Raw genomic sequence first — 25,331 nt, forward strand, 5'->3', positions numbered from 1 at the left:
ATTAGATTTTTCATTATTATTATTATTATTATTATTATTATTATTATTATTTAGTTGAAATAAACGCAGCTCTCGACCATGTTTTAAGCTAACTTTCAAGAAGCCTATTGAAATGAATGGAACCCATGCTGGAGTTTAGAAAACTCATTAAATTATTATAATTAAAAATGAATGGATGGAAAAACAATACAAAAAAAGAACACAATCCTTCAAATATAACCCAACTTGCAACACCTGAATACGTTTTCTCTACATAATCATCAAACACATGTGCAATGTTTATTACACACATCCACAAGCCTTCAGGCTTATTTGATCTTCTTAATATTTTCTGAGAACAACTGGTACTGTTCGAAAATTGCTTCCTAAAATAATTATGTTCATCTTCTTTCAGTTTAAGGGGCCTGACAGGATGCAAAGAGTGACTTGTCTTTAGCTATGTAAGTTCATAAATAATGCACTGTTTCCCATACATGCGAATGATGTAATGGTTTAAGTCTGCCTCTGATTTGGCCAACACCTCCGACTTGCCACCCTGCGCCATGTGCTCAGCCGCCGGTTTCCAAACGATGAGAAGATAATCTTATTCTGGAGGAAAAACAAACAAGAGTGAGTATGTTAACACGTATTAACGCAATTGGTGAAATTGTAGCATATGCAAAGGTTGAAGCAAATTTCATTCAGCTGTTTATAGGAAAGAACAGGTGGAGTAGCGCAATTTGGGAATGAAAGGGAGGATAGCATCCTTCCCCGTTGTTCTTGCTACCGGCGTAACGCGTGCGTAAAGTTGCTTGTTTGGACACTCTGACCACTGATGTGTCCGTGTTTGTATGTTTGAGTGTAAGGTGGTATGTGGTTTGATCCTTGAGCGGTGAGACAGCTCAGTGAAAGGTCTCACAAGTATCTCAGTCTGTCAGACGAACACCACGCGTCCGAGCGAGGTGGGGGAAAAAAGGAGGGGGGACAGTAAAAACAGACAATGCGGTTTTACGATGCGCTTATTTCTCCGTATTTACACCCACATCCAGGAAAAGATCTATGTGCCGAAGATGTGGGAAAATAATTCCTCGTGATCTAGCTATTTTACTTCATTTTTTTTACAAAACGTATTGAACCAATTCCCCAGCGTTTTGTTTAAGAACAAAACAGAGATGAAATTTCCAATAGAAAATCCGAGGAAACAAGTTAACTGGGACCCAGAACAAGGTCGGTAAATACTGCTTTCCTATTGTGTGATAACTTTAAATATGTGTCATTTGAATTGTACTCTTAATTTCAACATGTCTTGGAGATATATGACAATAAATCGCATCAGGGTTTAATGTTTACCGGCCTGAACAGTTTTACACAATTTTTAATTCATGATTGTGTTCACCTCACTTTCTGTTTCCTTTTATTTGTGTGTTTCTGCAATGCACAAACGACGCAAGACAAAGCAGCTGGGGTTATTTCTTTATTCTCCATCCTTAGTATGCTCAGCTGGGCAAGGCAGAGCTACTGGGAGCGGAGCTTCTGCTGCGTCAAACTCACAGAAATAACCGGCGAGACCGGAAAAGCTTTCAAAATGAAAATAAGTCACTAGACGGACGAAATGATCTGCACAAGGCAATGATTTCTGACTATAACTATCAGACAGAGTCATGATCGGTAATTGCAGGATGAACTAGTGCCAAATACAGACATTTGTGAATTGTGTATCCTTTTTTCATTTAAATAAACTATTCTACTTTTGGTCTCACGTAAAGAGATAGACTACTCTGCGGTTTCAATTGCCGGAAGTCGTAGGTCTACACGCGTTAATCAGGCTGGCTTGACATTGTATTGTGAGGCTCAGCTGCTAAGTTAAACGCCCACAACCTGTCTTGTGCCATATAGCGAATAACCGGGCTGCTATATAACTGAGCCAACCTAAAATGTGCCATCATGTTTACTAGTTTTGAGTTTGATCAGATGGTATAATTAGCTTTATACCACGCGTTTCTCCATAATAGGTGCTGACAAACTCATTGTCATTTCAAATGTCCCAACATGCAAACAGCGTGGTAAATGGTAGATGCAACATTTCATAATGGCTATGAAAATAATCATCATCCACACCAGTTTCTGTGGCTGAATTGAGGAACGTCGACTTCATGGACTTGAGTCTCCTGATTATTTCCTAAGCTTTGGCCAGTGATGCTTGAAGCAGAGAGTGAGGGCTGAGAGGGAGTATCAGATTTTAAAAAAAACACTGCTCCACTCAGGCTTTATTTGATTTGCAAAAATCAATATGAAGCAGCTTCAGTGGTTTGATTTTAGATTAATGCCACACAGAAATTTGAATCCCAATTATGTGCATTAGAGTTTTGTTTTTGCCAGTATGGTTTAAAATATCAATTGCAGACATATATTATTTTACTCATAATTGTTTTTCAATCACTTAAATTGATAACAGTAAATAAATAATAAGAAACAGCTCTCTGACTTGCCCTACAATGTCGTTTGTAGCTGCCTTCTGCCCTGCCGGAAACAGCTGATTTACTCGATTTCGCTTACTCACAAGATGAGACAATTAATGTCTTACTAAGAGTAGTTATGGACTTGGCCCAGTTTGCTATTCATCGGTCAACGTTCCATCATAATGTCTGCACCAAATACGTCACATGATATTGATAAAGGGTCATAGTCTTTCTGCTGCTTCCACTTTCAATCTTAATTCTCTAATTCATCTCATGTTCTAAAAATAGCCAGCCACCGCCCTTAAAGGCATATACTGTAAATTGAAAGTGGCAGTTTTGCACCTTCCTGAAGCTTCTGACATCAATTTAGTGTAATTGATTCACTCGTGATACAGGGATTAACTAACAAGATTCATAGCTGCTGGAACAGTGAACAAGACTTCCTGGATGTCCTTGACTCATCACAGTAGGGTGTGTTTGTGTGTGTCTGTTTAGCATACCATATGAGTGAACCTGTCCCATGAAATAAAAACAGTGTCTCCCACAAACAAACCCCTGTCTTATTCCTACGGTATACCTCTGACAGTTGCATCATAGTAAATACCAGGCTCCGCCTATGGCACTGAGGCACTCTATGAGCTCTTGCTTGAGAGAGGTGGGGGCGTCAGGGGTGAGGGCCGGAGCCCTTAATAGCTTATGAGATGCTTTATATAGATTAAAATGATCTAAATTTGCCTCCTCTAAGGTGCTGCTTTGCCACTCAGATGACCTGCCCCAGCACACTGTAATTTTTCATAAAACCCAATCAGAATCCATTGACTGAAAGTGGCACTTATCTACATTTATAGTCAGTGAGAAAAATTGATTTCTGTTTTCCAGCAAGGACGGTAACATCATTTGCACTTCTGCTTAGAACTGGAACGGCTTAGTTGCAAATGGTGTGAATGTGTGTGTGGTTAAATATTGCTAATTATTTTCTGGTGTCACTTTGTAGTTGTAATCTTCAGACAGTAATTTAAATAATGCACATAATTCAGGATGTGTTTCCTTTTAATTCATGTATTCATTTAGTGACAGCCTTCAACTGGCTATATGGTTTTCTGTATTAGTGATTAAGGCAGTGACTGTGGACTTTCGAGGCTCCACTTCAGTGGACAAATGGCTTTTATGTGTAAAGCCCATGACAAGTGATGGAGAGTCTCACTCTGGCCAGGCTTTGGCACAGCTGCAGGCCAGATAAACAATGTTTTTGCTGACAGCTTTGAATGTTGGCTTTATGAAGAGCTCTTTATTAGCCCTGAGTAAGAGAACAAAATCACTTTTTTAATGCTTCATGTAGGTGAAGCTCCTCATGCTCCCTGATTTAGAAATCCAGAATTTATGAATATGCAAATGTTTTTGATATTGATATTGATATTGGATTTTTTTTTTTTTTTTTTGGGGGGGGGGGGGGGCATATCCCTTCTAGTGTCCAGCTGTACGCACACATTATTCTACACAGTAAAGGCCAAACATCCAAGTGAAATAACAAGAAGAAAAACATATTTTTGAGTGCAGGGGGACTTTAAAGTGGGAGACAATAATGTAATCAAACAAATTCAATGCATAAAAGTCAGTTTGATCTATTGTAACAGACTGGTTATCACAGACCAAGAAAAAGTACAGACATGGTGATCTTTAAACACAACAACAGTGGAAATGTCCAAGATGCCCTGTGTAATAATCCCCAGCTCACCTATAAATCCTTAAAGACTGCCTACAAAACAACATCTCAGATGATCTGTGCTCACTTTTTTCATATCCTGTCTATAACTGATTCAGGGCCTTCAGCCAACTAGTCGAAGTGTTTGTCTGTTTCTATATGCCAAAAAGTGATCAGAATCCTTTTCAGAAGATACAGTATTGCTGTCTCTGTTTTGGTATCCTCCAACACAAAGGTAAACAACACAAATGGTAATCCAGTCTTGTGTTTTCCTCTCATTCTCTTTTTTAGTGGCGGTCCAGACCAACTTGGTCCCTCCCAAAAAGGCACAGTCTGGCATGGCGAAGTCAAGTCTAGTCCAGGCTAGTGTGGCTACAATGCAGAACCCCATGGGTTGTGACCCAAAGGCCAATGGTCACTGTCCGCTGCCACGCTTGTCCATCTCCTCCCGCTCTGCCAGTGTGGTGGCCAGCATGGATGCCAGCTGTGATGGCTCAGCTGCAGCACTCCACTCTGTGATGAAGTGGAAGACGGTGCTGGCGGTGTTCATAGTTGTCGTTCTCTACCTGGTTTGTGGGGGTCTGGCATTTCAGGCTTTGGAGCAGCCATTTGAGAGCAACCAGAAGACCAGCATCACTCTGGAGAAGGCTTCCTTCCTGGAGAGACACCCCTGTGTTACTCCTGATGAGCTGGAGGCACTCATCAAGGTGAGTCATTAGAACTAGAGCTTTAGATAAAAGTGAGACATGGTGTCGATGTTTAATAGTCTTCTTCTTGTTTTCTGCCTTGAGCTCAGACAGCCACATAAATACTGTGTATTGTATTGTTGTATTGTGTATTTGTTTACAGAGCTGAATCTATTCTGTATCACCAACATATTAGTTTATATATTTTATAATATATGGACGATAAGAAGATAAACATGAAATAAGTGTCATTCAGTTTGATTGGTAGATAAGAGGACAGTCAGCAGACTGACCTTTATAGCAGTGGTTTTATAGATGGTGATTGCTATCAGGGTTAATTGGGGGTCTCAGTGTAATTGATTCTGGTTTCATTAGCTAGTCACATGATCTTGGAAAGCATGAATACAGCATCCTTGTCCAGATTGTCCTTCAGCAAATGAAGCCTTTAATCCTAGTGGAAAAACATTGCAGCAGTATTTTACAGAATAATGGCTCACTTGCCTGCAAATAATCTGTAGATTTCAAGGATTATTTATAATTTTGTGACCTGTACTGCTCCTAATGTAAAATGATGAACGTTCATGTTCATTTAATTTGCATTGGTTACTTGTTTTCTGCTCATAAAGTTGGCATCATGATTACAGAGTGATTGTACTTAATGCTTAAGTTGGAGCAGGTTTGTTATTGTTTCTGCAGAGTCAGACACTTGAGCAGCATCATTTTAGATAATGTGGTGTGCTGTACCTGTATGGGGCGCTGTTTGTAAAGTTGCTCACACTGAAAATAACATCAACATTTTGCCACATTTAGTTTCAAATAGTGTTTAAAAAAATGGTGTGAACTTTTTAACATCACCCTTATATTTCTAAGGTCACAAATATTGCTGTAAATGTGGTGAAAGGTGATGTTAAAAAATTTACACCATAATTTTAAACACTGTTTGAAACTAAATGTGGCAAAATGTTGATGTTATTTTTAGTGTGAGCAACTTTACAAACGGCGGCCCATATACCTGTTGCTTTTAATTTCTCTGAATAATTATGAAACAACAAATTCTACTCCCTGTTGCAAATTTTAGAAGCGATTGTCAGCCTCCAGGACTATGGACTGTTAATATTGTGCTGCTCTATTTAGCTGCACTTATGTGTATGCCAGTGGGTGGGTTGGATTCGTCACCCAAGCACACTCTGTACTTGCTGTAAATCGAAGGAGCCCACTTGGGATTTCAAGGGTTACATTTAAATGAGTCACAACTTCTTCTCCAAAAGAGTATTGTCGCAGCACTAATGATGTTAATTTATAGGCATTTTAATAGCAATTACTTTAGGTTTCTTCCTGCAGGGTTGATGATTCAAAAAAGGACTGGCAACCATCAGAAGATATACCCCCACAGCCTCTGCCCCCTGGTTGCTTGAGAGTTGATGGGTAAATGTCATGATTAGACTTCGGGGCAGGTACATCCTCTAGCGGGAATATCTTCAGGGTCACGACAGGGATACCCGTAATCAGTGACACTTCATATCTGTTGGCAAATATATACAGTATATGCTAGCACATGTTACATAACAGTACATAAAAGTAATTGGGCAGTCAAGGGTAGATAACTGTTTCTTTTTTTCAGTCACTGTGACCTTTATACTGTATTCACAGTTGCCTATAGTGACCAAATGTGAATTGTAATTGAAGCTATGTATTGTTACTGAAAGTATAAGAGTAAGTTTATTTGAAAAATAGGTTGATTAAATAACTAAGTTAAATGCCCAATACTGTTGATAGTGAATGTATTGGAAGTACATACACTCTAGAATATAGATATTCAAGAGTGAGGCTTTAACACCCACACATATTGAATAAGGAAACTAGCTTAAGGCCATAGGAGCACTACTGTATTAGCTATAAGAAACGTGTACGAAAAGTCTTTTCATAGACAAATATCAATTTTATGATATGTGATGTATTTTCTATTTGAGCTAAATTCAGTAATTCTTCCAGTTTGTAATGATGCAGGAAGGTAATTATGAAGACAGTGACCTTCTGATACTAACTAATGATTTACAAGAGACTCCATCAACGTCTTTCGGACCATTAAATGAGAGATGGAAACTGTAAAAATAAATCACATCTCAAATATGAACCTGGGCACAAGGGTCTGTTGTTAAAAAGCATGACTGACAACCCTTCACTCATGACATGAAGGTTGATTGAAGTGGACCTATAGCATTCTATCTCTCCAATCTTCCACATTTTATCAACATGGCTTGTCATGCAGCAGAATGTGCTGTGTGTATTGAACCAGATAACAAGCAGAGTGAAAAAAAAATCAGTCCCATCATGATTTAAGTGCGTATTTTACAATGTCTTTTTACAGTGTCAGCCACTTTATCACACAGAGTATGGCAATTCTTCACGCTGCTCTGTGATATCAGGCCCAGAATTATGGGTCAAGATTTAAGGTCACTACATCAAGTTGACATGTACAACTGGAAGAAGGATTGAAAAATGATTTCAGATGTGTCAGTGTGCAGTTCGCTGAGTGGAAAGTTTGATTTGTGAGGGGGTGTGAGGATAGAAAATAGTGGAACTGAGCTTGGTGAAATACCCCTTTAGGCTGATATTACAGAAGATGTTCAGAAAGGGATTGTAATACCAAAGGAAAATGTGGCAAAAATCAAGCCTATTTTTCAGGACATAATAAAAAGTATACAGAAAGCATATGGAAATGCAGTAACTGATAACAATAAATTGTTTATATTTGAGGCAAAATCACAGCATTTGATATAACCTTTAAAAAAAAAATTAAAAAAAAATGCTTTCCATGTTTGTCTCATGTAGTCTGAGAGTAGCAGAGACAAGATTTATGTTACTTCCTCCATGGACCACCTCTGATTCTATTAAATGTTAAATAACCCCAAAGAGAGAGTCAACCACATGGTATTTGGTGTGTTCCACTTTCCGCTAGAATGACTTCATTTGATGGTAGGGTCTTCAACACTGCTCCAGTGAATATTAGTCTGCCTATCTGCCTCTCTCTCCTCTACCCCATGCCCCCCTGTGTTCCTATGTTCTTTCTCAGAAAAGCATCCTTTCTTCTCCCTCTCCTTCCTTTGCAGTGTTCAACCTTTGAGCCACAAAAGCGCTATCATGAGTTTTTAAAAAATCAATGAGAGTATTTCCTGAGGAGAAGTGTGGAAATAAAAACCTTTAGCATGGTTTGCCTGGGGTCCGGAGGGAGTCAATTATTCATTGCACAGGCCAGCAGTCACAGACCTGTGGCTCAAAGCAGTAGCTGAGTCATAGACAAGACTGTCTTCTGAACAAATGATCAGACAGGGACACAGTACTAACCATATAACAGCATGTCTCACCAGGAACTGATTTGCTTGTATGAAATTTACTTGAACTAATTTCTAACAAATTGAATGTATTAAAGAAACAGTTTGGAAGATGAAATGAGAAGATCAATATTAATATTGTGTTTTTAGGATAAATATGAAACAACAGCCAACAGTGGGTTAGTTTAGCTTAGCATAAAGACTGGAAACAGGGGGAAACAGCTAGCCAAGGGTCCAAAGGTAAAAAATAAAATAAAATAAAAATCTGACTATTAGGACCTCTAACGCTCACTAATTAAGTTATGCCATACCTCACTTGTTTTATCCAACTTGTAAAAACAAGTTTTACAGGGGGTTATGCTTTTTCTTGGCTGGGAGCACTGACTTAACCTTTTTTAAAACAGCAACTTGTGTAATTACATTTTTGTTTGTGTTCTATTTAAAAAACAAGATATACAATGTTAATTAATGAGCTTTAGAGGTGCTGATGGAGATTTGTTTTTTTAACGTTCAGACCAGATCAGGCCCTTATTTCTAGTCAAGTTAAGATAACAACTGCCAGCTGTAGCTTCATATGTTCAGCTAAGACTGCAAGAAAAAGCAAATTAATGTTGAACTATTTCTTTAAAACCGAAAAAATAATATTTATTTATCAGTTGTTATTGTGGTACTTTGACCCTAAGTGTGGGAAAAAAAACACAAATATTAAACCATGTATAAAGCCCACACTGACAAATAGCGCAATGTTTTGAGCTGTCTCAAGAAATGGCCTTCAGGACATGCTGCTTCACAAGTACTCCATCAGTCTTCTTAACAGGTTCCTTTATCGGCTTGTCCGTGTTGCGTCAAGCCTGTCAATCAGTCCAAGATCCTCTATGGCGACAAAGCAGCGATTACTCACTGTTGTCAAACTGTTTGGTGGAGGAGTTGACAGAAAAATGGCAACCTTACAAAGTATATGTACAGTGTTTGTGTGCCTAAGATAGAAAGAGACTGTGAATTAGAGAGTGTGCACATGTAAAGGTTTGCTCCACAGCACACATGATTAAATGTGTCTGAGTGTGAGTCTACACTTGTCTGTTGACCTCCTCATGTCTGCTTCAGTACTTGGGCAGTCCATCTACCCACTGTGCACCCACAAAGACATCAGACTTAATTGCCTTTTTTCCAGTGCCGTAGGGATGACTCACGCTAAGGCACAATGTGAAGCCGCGCTGTTATTGACACCAGTCAAGCCTCATTTATTGATGAGTCACTTATCTACAAATAAACCTTTATAAACACTAAGCTACCTGCAGAAACACTATATCAGGACATGCAACCAATGGCGTCATGATTTTTTAAATAGCATGAATTACATGATTTTGTAAAAACACAAAAAACAAAAAAAAACTCCAACACAGTCAGAATTTCATACTCATAGATTTACTGGTGTTTTTAAGAACTACTATTAATTGTACATTACTTGTACTTACAACAACATGTTCAAGACAAGATTCAGCCTATCAGGTATAGATGTGATGTCCAAGAAAATGTTCTTAGACCCTATCTATTAGTTGGCCTTAAGAAATCATTAAGTATTTTTGTCATTTGAATATGAGAAGACAAAACATCTATACATCTATACAACGTATATATACACACACACACACACACACACACACACACACACACAAACACACACACACACACACACACACACACACACACACACACACACACACACACACACACACACACACACACACACACACACACACATATACGTATATATAAAACCATAAAGAGTTTTGCTCCAGATTAATACAATAGAATTATTATTATTTTTAATTATTTTATTTTATTGTTTATGCTTTTAGTGGCATCCTTTGTCACTGTATATCATCTACTTGTTATGTGACTTGCTTCTGCTTAGTGCTCACTTCATAAAGCGTTCTGATAAATTCAGACCAGTCTTATCAGTGAAGGACCCAAGTGCTTGGCAGTCATTTGTGCAGCTTTAATCCCACAAGGTGGTCAGCTATAGATATTAGCTACGGTTAAAGTGCTACAGAAGAGAGTGTTTGGCACCATACCACGGCTCAGTGAGGGTGAGTGAAGGAGAGAGTGAGGCACCATGTTGGCTGGATCACTGCTGTCACCTGCTGTGGGATGGAAAGACACACTGAGGGGATAGAGATATGCAGTCTGTTGACTTACTGTCTAATGATCCCACAGTGTAGAATATGAACCACAGATTAGCTAACAGCCCGTCACAATAATGTCGGTGCTCTGACTCGTTTATGCAGTCAATATGGAATAGAGCAAGTGTGAAACAAAAACACAGAGTTGTCCCTAATTATCATTCTGCAACACATATAATAGCCGCCATCCGCATGCCTCCAAAGTGCATGTGGAGAAGAAGGGATTTACCACATCTCTAATGCAGCGTGAACTTGGCTGTGAAAAAGACGAGAGACAAAAATAGACCTCCTCATAAAGTATTCACATACATTGTGAGGCTATTAATAGCTCTCCCTTGACTCCAGAATTAGGTTATTTGGGGTTTATTATATAATTACAGCTTTGATATCGCCCCTATAAAGTAGCTGTGTCTGCCAAAACCTATGTAATAGCATTACTGTAATTGTCTAATTTTCGATACAAATTAGGGGGTGCTGATGAAGCTGAGGTACTCACATGCAAGATTATGAGTGGGCATGTGCAGTGATGTGTGGTGGTGCATAGAAATGGTCCTCCACTCTGTCTGCTTTGAAATGTATGTCACGAGAGTTGATACATATTTTATGGTATGGATGAGCATCTCACTAACAGCTTGTATGGATAGATTGGGGGTTGCTCTGAATGAAGATGCTGTGTACATTATATTCAAGCCAGAAATGTTGTTAAATGAAGCTATTTCTTACCAAAGACACAACTCTTAAGTCAGAAGGCAAAATTCAAACTACAACTTTCCATGGTAATAAGAAAATACGGTTCTCATAAAATACCCATTAACCCAGAATTTTAAAAGGAAAGCCAGATTAGCAAATAAATTAACTTTTCATGGTTACATAATGGAGCACAGAGGGAGATCAGTGACAATAATGATGCAGTAAATTCAGAGAATTGTGGCTTCTTACTGCTTTCCAGACACTATAGACAACCTGGGGATAAAGAAAGGCTGATAGACTAAAATAAAAAAAGGCTGACACTGAAGAAAAGAGAGATAAAGGTATTTGTGCTACATGTGAAAGTCCATGCACATTTAGTCAGCAAGAACTCAGCAAAAAAATATGCAATGTCAAATAATACAATTATAAAATTTTCAATGTATTGTATTGTAATGTTCACATTATTTTATTGTTTTTTAATTACATTTTGCTTTGAATCACTCATTTGATAAAAGATAACAGAATTTTGTAAAACAATAACACGTTAAGATCATATTGTCATGATACAATTTCAAAAGATACAATAATATTGAACTGGTTGAGTCAATTGTATGTCCATTCTCTTGACTCTAATTCCTATATTCATACAGCTTCATATGTGTAAATAATTCAGTTCTTCATCTAATTTACATTCCCCTCACCCCTTTTCAGGACCTTCCCAACACGCTTTCTTCTCCTTTATCATTCTCTTTTATCAGGTTGTGACCTTTCAGGTTGATGTGGAAATAGTCACACTCAATATATCCTCACTTACCTCACAAGTGTTACACAATCAGTGGCATGGGTGACCCACGCAAGCACAAACAAACACATATAAAAGACACCTGTATAGAATTGTGCACATAAACAGTAGCAGGATGTGGGTTAAAGTACTTTCTCTCTTCATGCCATATGAAGTGAAATCAAAGCAGACACGTGTGAAATCAGCTGAGCTGACATGCAATTGTGTCCCTGGGTGTTTTATGAGAAATTAACAGCATATAAATGTCAGGGCTTCTATGTATTTTTGTATGCCTTTTTTTATTTTTTTTTACTGTCCAAGGAAACTTTAAATTGACACATTTTGCCTTTTAAGCACTTGCAAGCATCTGCTCCATGAGGAAATAAATGATCATCATTATAATTTATACATTTTCCTCTTTCCAGCATGCCATAGATGCTGTGAGTGCAGGGGTGAGTCCCATTGGAGACACATCCTACAATTCCAGTTACTGGGACTGGGGCAGTGCCTTCTTCTTCGCTGGAACAGTCATCACAACTATAGGTATTTATTATTTTTTTTATACTCTTATGCCTGTTAAATCAGTCATGGCCAACAGAAAAAGCAACTGCCGTTAAATGACTTTTAAAAAAAAAATGTTGATAACATCCAGAGATCAAATCACAGTTCCCTTAGCTATGGATTTAATGTGTTGAGGTGGAAAGGGAAAGGTGTATATATTTAAGGACATTAATCTATTTTTAGTGAAGAGCATAATGCTCCAATGAACAACATTATCAGCACATAATACAAGTCTCATAGGCAGTGATTAATGTTCTAAGCAGCAGTTTAAATGGGATTTGTACCTTTGGTGGGCAAAGCTGTGTAAATCCTGCCCTTACTGCTTCCCTCCGGTGAATTTTACAAATCCTTTTTCCTTCATGAGGTGGCGCTAATATCGCAAAGCCCAAGCAATGTGGGATTTAACAGCTTGTGAAGATCAGCATCATATTTAGGTAGTTTACAAAGCTGCTGACGATGCTGATGATGTGGTTTCACACAGTCTCTTCTTTCCCATGTTCCCTTTGTCTTTAATTAGCTTTGGCATTTACTAATATGCTGCTGATCGTACTTTCAGTGGCTTCTTTTATTTCATCACTCAGATAGGAAATTATTTTTTAACTCTAACAAGAACATCTAGCTTCAAATTACTTAACCGCTACAAATTGATACGAATTGTTTATCTAGACACACTCATATTTGTAAAATTTATTAATTAATAAATACATTTATGGGAAATATTAAGGGGTGTGTAAATCATAAAAAACTAAATGACAGTAAACAAGCTACAGACAGATGTAAATATTCTGGGCACAACAGGTTGAAATGAGATGACCTGAGTATATGCCTTGTCCCCTGTCTCCCTGGGTTCTTCATTGTATCTCTGTCGCTGTAGGACCATAGTTAATGTAATTTTCTTCAAGGGGGAACCTAATTAATGTCTCTCTGGGAGCTTTATTTACCTAAGACCCCTGCTGCAGTAACTAAGATGTATTACATAAGGGTTTCAATTGATTATGTTGCATAAGAAAGAGTCTTGTGCGTCTCATCTTGCTCTTAATTCCCCCACCCTCCTTTCTGCTTTTCTCTCTCCATATTACAATGTTTTGTTTTGTTTTTCCACTAATTTACCCTCATTTCTCTCTTCTCCTGCTCTTTGTGCTTTCCTTGTGCTGACAGGTTATGGAAACATTGCTCCAAGCACCGTGGGTGGGAAAATCTTTTGCATCCTTTATGCCATATTTGGCATCCCTCTCTTTGGTTTTTTGTTGGCGGGGATTGGAGACCAGCTGGGAACCATCTTTGTGAAAAGCATCTTGAGAGTTGAGAGAATATTCAGGGTGAGTTGTCAAGTATCACAAATATTTCATCTCTTTTTTTATGTGTTTAGTTGGTTTTACTTAGTGCTTCACATTCAAGTTAACTGTAACTAAATTCTTGTTGCTTCTTTAATTAAATATATTTTTATTTGCCTTAATCAGTTCTCATGGCTCCTTTGATTTCATTTTCACAGCAAAAACACAAGCAGATCAGTCAGACTAAAATCAGGGTGACGTCCACCATCCTATTCATCCTGGCTGGTTGCATCATCTTCGTCACCATCCCTGCTGTCATCTTCAAACACATCGAGGGCTGGACCACACTGGAGGCCATCTACTTTGTTGTGATCACTTTAACCACAGTGGGAATAGGAGACTATGTGGCAGGTAGATTAATGCAGAAAAGGAATTTTTTTGTGTCCATAATAGCTGTTTTCTGAGCATTCTGACACTTCTCCTTCCCCTCTAGGTGGAAACCGTAGGATCACCTACATGAAGTGGTACAAGCCATTGGTGTGGTTCTGGATCTTGGTGGGCTTGGCATACTTTGCAGCCGTCCTCAGCATGATTGGAGACTGGCTTCGAGTGCTGTCTAAAAAGACAAAAGAGGAGGTAGGGTTCATTTGATTACACAGCTCACTATTACATTAGAGTGGCAGAAAATAAAAGGTCACTCAGCTGCTGCTTTTCCTGCCCCTTCTGATTGCTCTCTGATTTTGCGTATTAATTGCTGCTTGGACCTTGTTAGGAGGCTCTGTAACAGGCTGCTCTTGTTTGAAGTATTCAAAGGGTAGTTGTTTAATAAGTGCAGACAGATAAGATACATTATTGGTTCTCCTGAGTGAATAATGATGTTATGGGGCTCACTGTAGCACCAATACCAATACCAATACCATTTTTAGCACCAGTAAATGGTAGTTGTTGAAACGTTTTTGTAGACTGACCCCTGTTAACTTTCAGAGAGATAATTATGACAGTTGTGGCTGTCTGTAACAGTCCTTAAACACTTCTATTTTAAATTTTAAAATCTTAATTATCAAATATTCATGACTAAATAAGAAACAATCAAAGCTTAAGTTAGAAGGAAAAAAACAGATCTTTAGTTATTATTTAAAAGACTCAGTGGGTGTGGTTCAATCACATTTCATCGACAGTGCTGGTTATGAAAACAAACAGCTCCACAACTGTCATAGAAGTACAGAAGTACATTGTTTGTTTCCAACTGAACCCTTCCCCATTTCAAAAGTGAGAAAAAACTGATAAATGTATGTTTTGGAACCCCCTTGAAAATGATATAATAATGGAATAACAATGGAAAACACAAATCTTTAATATGAAATAATCAAAAACTATGCCTACACTGGCAGAACAAGAAGGTAATGGGGGGAAAATGTAACAATAGTTAAAACAATGCTAATGCCTGGCTGTTTCAGATTGTATTCCCTATCCTTTCCTGATTCTTTCCTTGTTGCACCATTGTCATAGGTTGGGGAGTTTAAAGCTCATGCAGCTGAGTGGAAGGCAAATGTACGAGCAGAGTTCCGTGAAACGCGGCGGCGCCTTAGTGTTGAGATCCATGACAAGCTCCAGCGGGCTGCCACCATCCGCAGCATGGAGCGCCGTCAGCTGGGCCTGGAGCAGCGAGCTCACTCCCTAGATATGCTGTCTCCAGAGAAAAGGGCCATGTTCACCAGCCTGGATGCTGGCCGCTTCAAGACTTCCTCCCAGGAGAGCATTGACACCAAGCTGAACAACCTGAGGCTGAAGGGGGCCTGTGAGCCGTATGACCATCAAGGGAGTGAGCAATCGCAGCAGACGGCGTCTTCATCTGAGGACAATCTCTTCAACCTGCGCTTCGGATCCCTCACTAAGCTGGCCAGACGCAATAAGAGCCGTGAGCTGCGGAGGAACATTCCTGAAGATATTCGACGGGCAAGTGTAAGCATAAACAACGGCAGTGCCATGCTGGGTGAGGAGAGGGCGGAAGAAGGTGAAGAAGATGGGGAAACAGATGAGGAAAACAGAGAAAGGAAAGAGGGAAACAACAGTCTTGCAAATCTTTCACAGCACACTATGGAGCGTGCCAAGTTGAATGGGTTCTTACCAACACAGGCCAAAGATGGAGAGAATGACTAGGTTATGAATGGATGAACAATTCAGCCACAGAGAAAGATTGTGAGAAAACCTAGTCAGAATGAGAGTGCACGTCCCTTTGAGATATTAAGATTTGTGCCTTTCTGTTTCCTTTGCTTCGATTGGAACAGCTCCCAGGAAACTCAGTCATCGTGCCATACCAATGGGATAAAATGTGTTGCCAAAAATGAACATAAGAGACATAAGAGGCTGTACTTAAAATACCTCATTTTGGATGGGCTACTTGAGAACTTCTACATGAACTATCTTGTCAGCGCCGTTGTCTCTCAGCCCTCATTACTCTAGCTGTATGAGACTCTTGAGCAACAGCTGTCTATTAGTGTTAAATCTTCTTATTTTTTAACAATGTGGGCAGGACTTCCAGAGAGCTAGATTCATGTCATCCATCTTCAGAAACATTATCGATCTCCGCTTTGTCATCTCATGCTGCGGACGGCTATTTTTAGCACAGCAGCCTGCTACAAAAAAAACTTTACGGTTTAATGAATGGAAGGTGGGAGGTTATGTTTCTGCTGGATCAATAGACAATATGAACATTTCCCTGGCCTGTACAATTACTCCTTCATGGTATGTAACTTTGAAAATGTAGCCTTGAGGTATATCTACAATATACAAAGAGCTCATTAAATAACAAATTATTCTCATTGATCATGCATGGTTATAAAACACAACCATAGCAAATGATGTTAACTAACTTGAAAGCTTGGAGTTACAGCTGCATTGTTTTGCAATGTTTCTAATGAAATGTACTTCTTTCTGTCATATTTTGAGAAAAAACATACACATCAGTAATGATTGCCAACAGTTTCTGTACCATGAATCAACACAGCACTGGAATCCAACCGGATAGATACACATTTGGCCACGAGATTGTCAGCATTATTTAAAAACACTTTAGTTCTGACCTTTTTTTATTTAATATATGATGTTCACCATATCACTGATATCACTGAAACTTTTTCAATGAGTTTTTAATTGATGAATGTGTTGCTATTGATTTTGTACTCACCAAGCATGTTTGCATCTGTGTTTGTCTTTTTATATCAGCGAAGCACTTGAGCTGTATTTTCCATTCAACTGTAAAATATGAACTAAATGTGTCATGTTTTTGTATTTCTTTTCCTAAACGCAGTCTATCGCCACACTGAAATGTGTATTCCTGTAGTTCTTTGGGTTTTACTGATGAAATGTTTGACACCACACTTTATTTGCATTTTACAAACAGGTACTGATACTACAGCCCAAAGTATACATTATATTTTGCAGAATTATCAAATGTAGTACTGGCACACATTGCATGCATTTCTAAAAGATGAATTACACACAAGTCGGTTGTACTTGTAACCTGTTCATCTGATAGTAATAACATTAACTGTTCCATGACCATGCCCTGTGACAAGTAAAGCGACTATTTGTTGTGTACATTTCATGAAAAGATCTCATTTAATGTAGTGAGTGCCTTTTGCCAGATAATAAATATGACAAATGAAATGTAAAAGTTGATAATTGCTTCTTATAAATAACAGAATCATCTTGTTAATTCTAAATATTTAACAATGGTATTACAAGGTGTATTGGAATGGTATCAAACTGGCATTGCAGCAAATACAATTAATACACAATAAAAATATAAGAAGCCAATGATGGCTAGCATCTTCACAAAATATCTAGACACACAACACAGAAAATTAAACTTAGGCTGAAACTGCACTGACGTATTATCACTTTTCAATATGTTGGTGAACTTCATAGCAAACAATTGTGTATTCACACACCCAGTAAACACAGAGTGACATTAGCATTAATTTGCGGTCGTGTTTGTATGCAGCTGGTGAATGCTAAGTTCAGTACTAACTCTTTTTTAGCTCTGTTTTTAGTTTCCACCAACTCTTGAGGGAAATATCGTTCGAAACATAAGCCTCATTATTTGCTAAATGCTACTCATATTCACCAGCTACCTGCCAGTCTGTCGTTTGATGCTGAACAGGTAAGCAAGCTTTTCCCACAGCATGCTGCAGCTGATAAGAGTGGTAAGAATGAGCTGAAACAGTCCATTTATGGACTGTAAAACCATAAAAATGAGCTGAAAGATGCCAAAAAGCTCTAAATAGCTGAGGGGAATGGCAATGTCAGGTGTGGGTTCATCTCACTAAGATACACCTCTCTCATAAAAGGAGTCACGTGTTCTGTTGTTAATATACAAATCTTTATTATAGCAGCTTTGAGGCAAACCTATATTTACATTATGTCTTCCATTATTAAACCTATCCCTTAACTGGTACATTCTTATACAAGGTTATGAAGTAAGTAGCTTCGAGGGAATTATGGTAGGCTACAAGTAAAACCACTGAAAAGGAAATGATTAAATTTGACCTCAAGACATAATGTAATTACTTTATGTTAAAACATATTTTTAGTAAAGAATAGTTAATAAATGTAAAGAATCTTCAGCAATTTATGTTATTGGATTTCATTATTCAAACAAGACATCTTCACAATTTGAAGCACACATTAAATGCTATAATGTACCCTATACTGTACCACACTAGTTAATGATTGCATATCTGTTGTACAATATTTGGAAAATTTTGCCACTGAAAAATCAAGGGAATGAGGACAAAAACAAACGTAAGTCACTCAAGGACACACTACAGTGTACTCAATTTACTGCATATGTCACTCAAGCATCACTTCTCTGCAGACCTAAATTTATTTTTATCCTTTAGCCTCATCAAATTTCTTAAATATACATTTTCGCCATGAATTTGCCTTGATGCAGCTTTTGGGTAATTAAATGACAGAATTAATTATTATGTAACTGACTCCTAGTGTGTTGCAGGATGTTGGAGCCCAAGGTCTCCATCCGTGCACGTGTGGCTTGGAGCCACAGTCACGTGTGTCAACATGTGTACGGCACCCAGTAAAAAGACTCGGCTGACAGCACCACAAAGGAAATTAATCAGAAAGGCAGGTCAGTAAAGGGAGAGCTATACATTGCACATAATTGAAAGGGTATGTGTGTGTATGTGTTTGTGAAGGCTTCCTTCAAGGTGGAAGTGACCTCAACCTGCTCCGCCCCCTCCTCTCCATCTCTCTTTTGTGTGTCTCTCACTATATGTCCCTCCATCCATATCTCCAGTCCTCCCTCACACATGATGAATAAACCAGGGAGTTTTTTTTTAAAAATTATCTGTGTTTGTGTGTATTTATATTGTCTGTTTACTCACAGCTATAGACAGTCAATCAGTATCATCGATACTGAAGTGGATGCTAGAGTAGGTAAAAAAAAAAAAAAAACGAAAAATCAAATGTAATTTTTGTTTTAAATTTATTTATTTTTGTCATGGTTTAATGTTGTTTCTATCATTTTATGTTCTATGTGTGGAATCTGTGGCTTAGAAGGTAGAGCTGGTTGTCCACTAATCACAAGGTCTATCGTTCGACCCCTGGCTCCTCCATTCCATATTGTGAAGAATACTTGGGCAAAAGATACTGAAACCCAAACTGCTCCTGATGGCTGTGCCACCGGAGTGTGTGTGTGTGAATGTGCATTGAATTAGATCCGGATTAGTAGGTTGTGTGGCACCCTCTGCCACCAGTGTACATTATGGGTGAATGCTGACATGTATTGCAAAGCGCTTTGAGTGGCATTTACCATCATGTCAAGTGTTACAAGAAGCCAGCAGCGATTAGGATAACTATATCACTATGTTTTTAAATTCATTTGAATATGAATGCAACTGTTATATATATAAACACAAGATGTATGCTGGAGTTAACAAGAATGCTAATTTACATATGTAGTTCCATGGCAGGTAACAAAAATAGAAGGAGTATAAGTAACAAATACACTAGTAGAAAAAGAGAATATACTATGTACACATGTCAAGTTAAGGAATATAGAAATATAAAAGTATCAATTTAATTACTGACATAATAAATATCAGAAAATAAACAAAACAAAATATACAAGTGGCTCAAAATGCAACATTAAATCAATAATGTGCAAGTAATTTTTTTTAACCTAAACTTGCTTCAGATCACTATATAAAAACAACAACTGTTCTGTACACAGTATCCAAGTCTGACTGTACCAGATAAAAACTAATTGAAAACTGGCACAAAATGTTTTTCTTCCCACACACACATGTCTGCACTTCTTCTTTTTACTTCTCTTCATGCAGTTAGTGTTGAACCTTACACATATTAGCAGTGTTTTCCTCAGCTAGCAGGGCAGAAAAGCGATGAGAAAGACTTTGATGGGTGCCTACTCACATGACAGGCCACAGCAAAGAACGAAAGGGAGCATGTGGTAGAGTTTGACTATGGTGGCTGATATACAGACTTGTGACTTTCTATGCTTGTGGCTCATACCCATGACACCTCATCGTCGAGATGTTGTATAATTCAGCCATTTGATCTTATGTGCCTTATATGTGGGAACAAATGTTTCAAAGTTGCCTTAAACTACATCTGCTAATGATGCACTTAAAATGTAAAAATCTAATTCAATGTTTCAAGAAGGGTAATTAGTATGCAACAAGCATAACATTTTTTGTTTGAAGCTTGTGCTCATGGGTTTGTGTGTCTCACCTAAAAAGGATGGACATGCATGCATTTGCACACATTCTGACCTTACTAAGTGCACAAGTGTTCTTAAATAAAAGCAATCTTAGTGAACGTAGCAATGGAAAAATGACCCTTCTTTCATTCAAGTAATAGAGCGCACAAATTCTCTGAATTCTCTCCCTATTGCAAAGACATGGAGTTACACCAGAAGAGGGATTTGTATCCGTGAATCCAGCCCATTTTCAGTTCCCTTTAAACATGTTCAAAATGGCCCTGAATCACCCAAGAGAAGGGCTTCTGTAGGGCTTCACTCGTTCCCTATGTTTGTGCTTCTTTAGTCATGCACATTGACAGGTTATAGGCAGCTCTGCACCCAAAACCATGCATTTTTACAGGCATTTGTTCAACTTTGACCTGCACATTGCATGTGTCACTGGTACTTTGGGTAGGACTGACTTCTTGTCTTCTCCTAAATGTCAAAAAGGAGGAAGGACTGTTGCTATTTTGGGTATCCATATATGTCCATATATCATTTTCAATACACTAAAACTTTTGAGGTTAATTAAAATGGTTTAAAAGGTTACAAACAATACAAAGTATTTTCTGCTAAATGAATGATTTAATGAAAGAGAAAAAAAATGGAAATGGAGATGGGTACTAAAATAGTAACTTATATGCCAAGAGTTGCTGCCCTCCTTTAAGTGTGACTGTAATTTTCCCCAAGATGATGATTTCAAGAGATTGTTGCCAGAACAAGGAGTTGCTGTGAAAAAGGGAGAAGTGTGAAAGTGCTGAGGGCGACAGAAAGGATGATGAAGAGGAAAGGTTGGAGAGAGTGTCAGACGTTCGCCCAGAGAAGCCCAACATGGTTGACATCAAATGCAACAGGAAAGAGAGAGAGAGATGTGAAATCTGCCCAACATAACGTCTAGCAGCTGAGATACTGAAGTGAAGAAAGGTGTAATATGATGCCATCTAAACCACTTAAGGGAAACTGACAAACCACTGCAATATTTGAAGGACCACAGAGGGCTTTAACTTAGACAGAGTTGGGTCTGAACCTTAGACATACTTTGTATTGAATGGGATTGACAACTAAGACAATTTGTTAAAGATGCCAATTTTAACAGATGTGTATTTTACTCCACACTGATGTAGATTTTTTTTAAACTTTATTTTGTACATACAATTGTTTTGTTATTGTTTTTTTTACTGTTGTTTATATTCTCTATACATCTCATATATAACTTTAGCTGCCAACAAAATAGAATAATATTTGAACTATATGGCTGAGTCTTAATAAAAGCTGTGAGTAATGGTGTGGATGCAAATCAATTGTGGAAATAGAACAGGACAATGGTGGGAAATGGCCTGAATTGTATTGAGCCATGCATGATTTTCTTTAAAAAAGTGTCAATCAATCAATCATCAATCAATCTTTATTTGTATAGCGCCAAATCACAACAAAGTTATCTCAAGGCACTTTACACATAGAGCAGGTTCTAAACCGTACTCTTCAAGTTTTAATTTTAAAGAGACCCAACATTCCCACATGAGCAAGCATTTAGCGACAATGGCAAGAAAAAACTCCCTTTTAACAGGAAGAAACCTCAGGCAGAACCAGGCTCAAAGTGGGCGGCCATCTGCCTCGACCGGTTGGGGTAGAGGGGAGAGAGAGGAAGAATAGGAGAGAGAGAGAAGCACATTGAAAATAAACATTGAAGCTAGAAGGTCCGGGACTGGAATCTGTCATCCGGACGTCTACAGGCCCAGATTGCCTGTGAGATGAAAAAGCACAGACAACTCCGGGGAAGAAGTGTAGGTTACTGAATGCATTAATAGTACATGAATGTTATTGGATATAGATGGATGGATAGAGAGAGAGAGAGGAGGAGAGAGGAGCTCACTGCATCATGGAGGTAGGAGTCCCCCGGCAGTCTAAGCCTATAGCAGCATAAACTAGGAGCTTGCTAACTATAAGCTCTATCAAAAAGGAAAGTTTTAAGCCTACTCTTAAAAGTAGAGAGGGTGTCTGCCCTCCGGACCGAATCTGGGAGATGGTTCCACAGGAGAGGAGCCTGATAACTGAAGGCTCTGCCTCCCATTCTACTTTTAGAGATACTAGGTACCACAAGTAGGCCTGCGTTCTGGGAGCGCAGTGTTCTGGTAGGTACATAGGGTACTATAAGCTCTTTAAGGTATGATGGAGCCTGACCAGTAAGAGCTTTAAAAGTGAGGAGAAGGATTTTAAATTCTATTCTTGATTTTATGGGAAGCCAATGCAGTGAAGCTAAAATAGGAGTAATGTGATCTCTCTTTCTAGTTTTTGTCAGAACGCGTGCAGCTGCATTCTGGACCAGTTGGAGAGTCTTTAGAGACTTGTTAGGGCAGCCTGATAATAATGAATTACAATAATCCAGCCTAGAAGTAACAAATGCATGGATTAGTTTTTCAGCATCATTTTGAGACAGAATATGTCTGATTTTTGAAATGTTACGCAGATGAAAATAGGCAGACCTTGAAATTTGTGTTATGTGGGAGTTAAAGGACAGATCCTGGTCAAATATAATTCCTAGGTTCCTTACAGTAGTACTGGAGGCCAAAGTAATGCCATCCAGAGTAGTTATATCATTGGATAATGTGTTTCTGAGGTGTTTAGGGCCAAGCACAATAACTTCAGTTTTTTCTGAGTTTAACAGCAGGAAGTTACAGGTCATCCAGGCCTTTATGTCCTTGATGCATGTTTGTAGTTTAGTTAACTGGTTGATTTCATTAGGCTTTATTGATAGATATAATTGAGTGTCATCTGCATAACAATGAACATTTATTGAGTGTTTCCGAATAATATTTCCTAAAGGAAGCATATATAAGGAGAATAGTATTGGTCCAAGCACTGAACCCTGAGGAACACCGTGTTTTACTTTTGTTTGCATGGAGGATTTATCATTGACATTTACAAACTGAAATCTATCTGACAGATAGGATTTAAACCAATTTAATGCTGTTCCTTTAATACCAATTAAATGTTCAAGTCTCTTTAACAGGATTTGATGATCAATAGTATCGAAGACAGCACTAAGATCTAACAGGACGAGGACAGAGAGAAGTCCATTGTCTGATGAAGTTAAGAGGTCATTTGTAACTTTTACCAGTGCAGTTTCTGTGCTATGATGAGCTCTAAATCCAGACTGAAAATCCTCAAATAAGCTATTATTATTTAGAAAGTTACAGAGCTGATTAAAAACTGCTTTCTCGAGGATCTTAGAGAGAAAGGGGAGGTTCGATATGGGCCTATAGTTGGCTAGAACCTCTGAATCAAGAGTTGGCTTCTTAAGAAGTGGTTTAATGACAGCTACTTTAAAAGACTGTGGTACATATCCTGTCACTAAAGACAGATTGATCATATTTAATAAGGAAGTACTAACAGAGGGAAAGACTTCCTTAAGCAGCCTAGTTGGAATCGGGTCTAAGAGACAGGTTGATGGTTTAGAGGAAGTAATCATTGAGGTTAATTCTATAAGGTCGACTGGAGAGAAACAGTCTAAATAAATATCAGGTTTAACAGCAGTTTCTGAGTTTCCTATGTTAGAGGATGAATCAGTGCTTATTGAGGGCAAGAGGTGATTAATTGTATCCCTAATAGTTAAGATTTTGTCATTAAAGAAACTCATGAAGTCATCACTACTGAGAGTTAAAGGAATACATGGATCAGTAGTGTTATGACTCTTTGTCAGTTTAGCCAAAGTACTGAAAAGAAACCTTGGACTATTTTTATTCTCCTCTATTAGTGATGAGTAGTAGGCAGCTCTGGTGTTACGGAGGGCCTTCTTATATGTTTTAAGACGGTCTTGCCAGGTTAGGTGAGATTCTTCTGATTTAGTGGAGCGCCATATTCTTTCTAGTTTTCGTAAAATTTGTTTTAATTGTCGAGTTTGGGAATTATACCAAGGAGCTGTTTTCTGTTGTTTAATTATCTTCTTTTTTAAAGGAGCGATGGAGTCCAGAGTTGTTCTCAGTAAGTCTGCAGCGCTATCAACAATACAGTCAATCTGAGGGGGACTGAAATCAGAATAAGTCATCTCTGTTGTATTGATACATGGCATTGAGCTCAACATTGATGGAATTTTTTCTTTAAATTTAGTGACTGCACCATCAGACAGACATCTAGTAAGAACATGTCTGTCCAGTGGTGTATAGTCCAGTAATAAAAATTCAAATGTTATTAAGTAGTGGTCTGAATGTTAAAGTCACCTACTATAATTATCTTATCAGTGCTAAGGACTAAATTTGATAAAAGCTCTGAGAAGTCAGATAAAAATTGGGCGTACGGGCCAGGAGGACGGTAGATTACAACAAATAAGACAGGCTGTAAAGTTTTCCAGGCTGGGTGAGAAAGGCTGAGAACAAGACTTTCAAATGATTTATAATTAAGTTTAGGTCTAGGGTTGATTTTTAGGTCTGAGTTAAAAATGGCTGCAACTCCACCTCCTCGGCCGGTGTCTCGAGGGATGTGGGTATTGATATGACTGGGAGGAGTGGATTCATTTAGACTGACATATTCATCCTGACGCAGCCAGGTTTCAGTAAGACAGAATAAGTCAATATGATGATCTGATATTATATCATTGATTAATACACCTTTAGAGGAGAGAGATCTAGTGTTTAAGAGTCCACATTTAACTCTCTTATTTTGATGGTCCATTACTGGAGTGGTATTAATTTTGGTCAGGTTTTTATGTATCGCTCTTCTATTAAAAGCTGTTTTAATTGGTTTAGGAGGTCGGGGGACAGACACAGTCTCTATATGTAATTGGGTGGGTAACTGCTCTAGTGGAAGCACAGAGAAGCGTGTAAGACTGCAGCTCTGTCTCCTGGTCTGGACTCTGGGTTGTCATGGATTTGGGTCAATGAATTCGGCCATATTTCTAGATATGAGA

The 25,331-nt window shown here is 38.3% G+C and overlaps 1 protein-coding gene across 1 annotated transcript; it reads left to right on the top strand.

Annotated features, from left to right (window-relative positions):
• The first annotated feature begins 1,151 nt into the window (after window positions 1–1,151).
• On the top strand, window positions 1,152–15,807 carry kcnk10b (potassium channel, subfamily K, member 10b). Its single transcript, XM_062440579.1, has 7 exons — window positions 1,152–1,206; window positions 4,432–4,847; window positions 12,238–12,355; window positions 13,532–13,692; window positions 13,866–14,058; window positions 14,141–14,283; window positions 15,157–15,807. Exons 1-7 carry the CDS (start codon window positions 1,152–1,154, stop codon window positions 15,805–15,807), a joined length of 1,737 nt encoding a protein of 578 aa, XP_062296563.1.
• The last annotated feature ends 9,524 nt before the right edge of the window (window positions 15,808–25,331 follow it).

The sequence above is a fragment of the Scomber scombrus genome, chromosome 19, assembly GCF_963691925.1.
Source record: "Scomber scombrus chromosome 19, fScoSco1.1, whole genome shotgun sequence".
In the NCBI taxonomy this organism is placed as follows: Eukaryota; Metazoa; Chordata; class Actinopteri; order Scombriformes; family Scombridae; genus Scomber; species Scomber scombrus.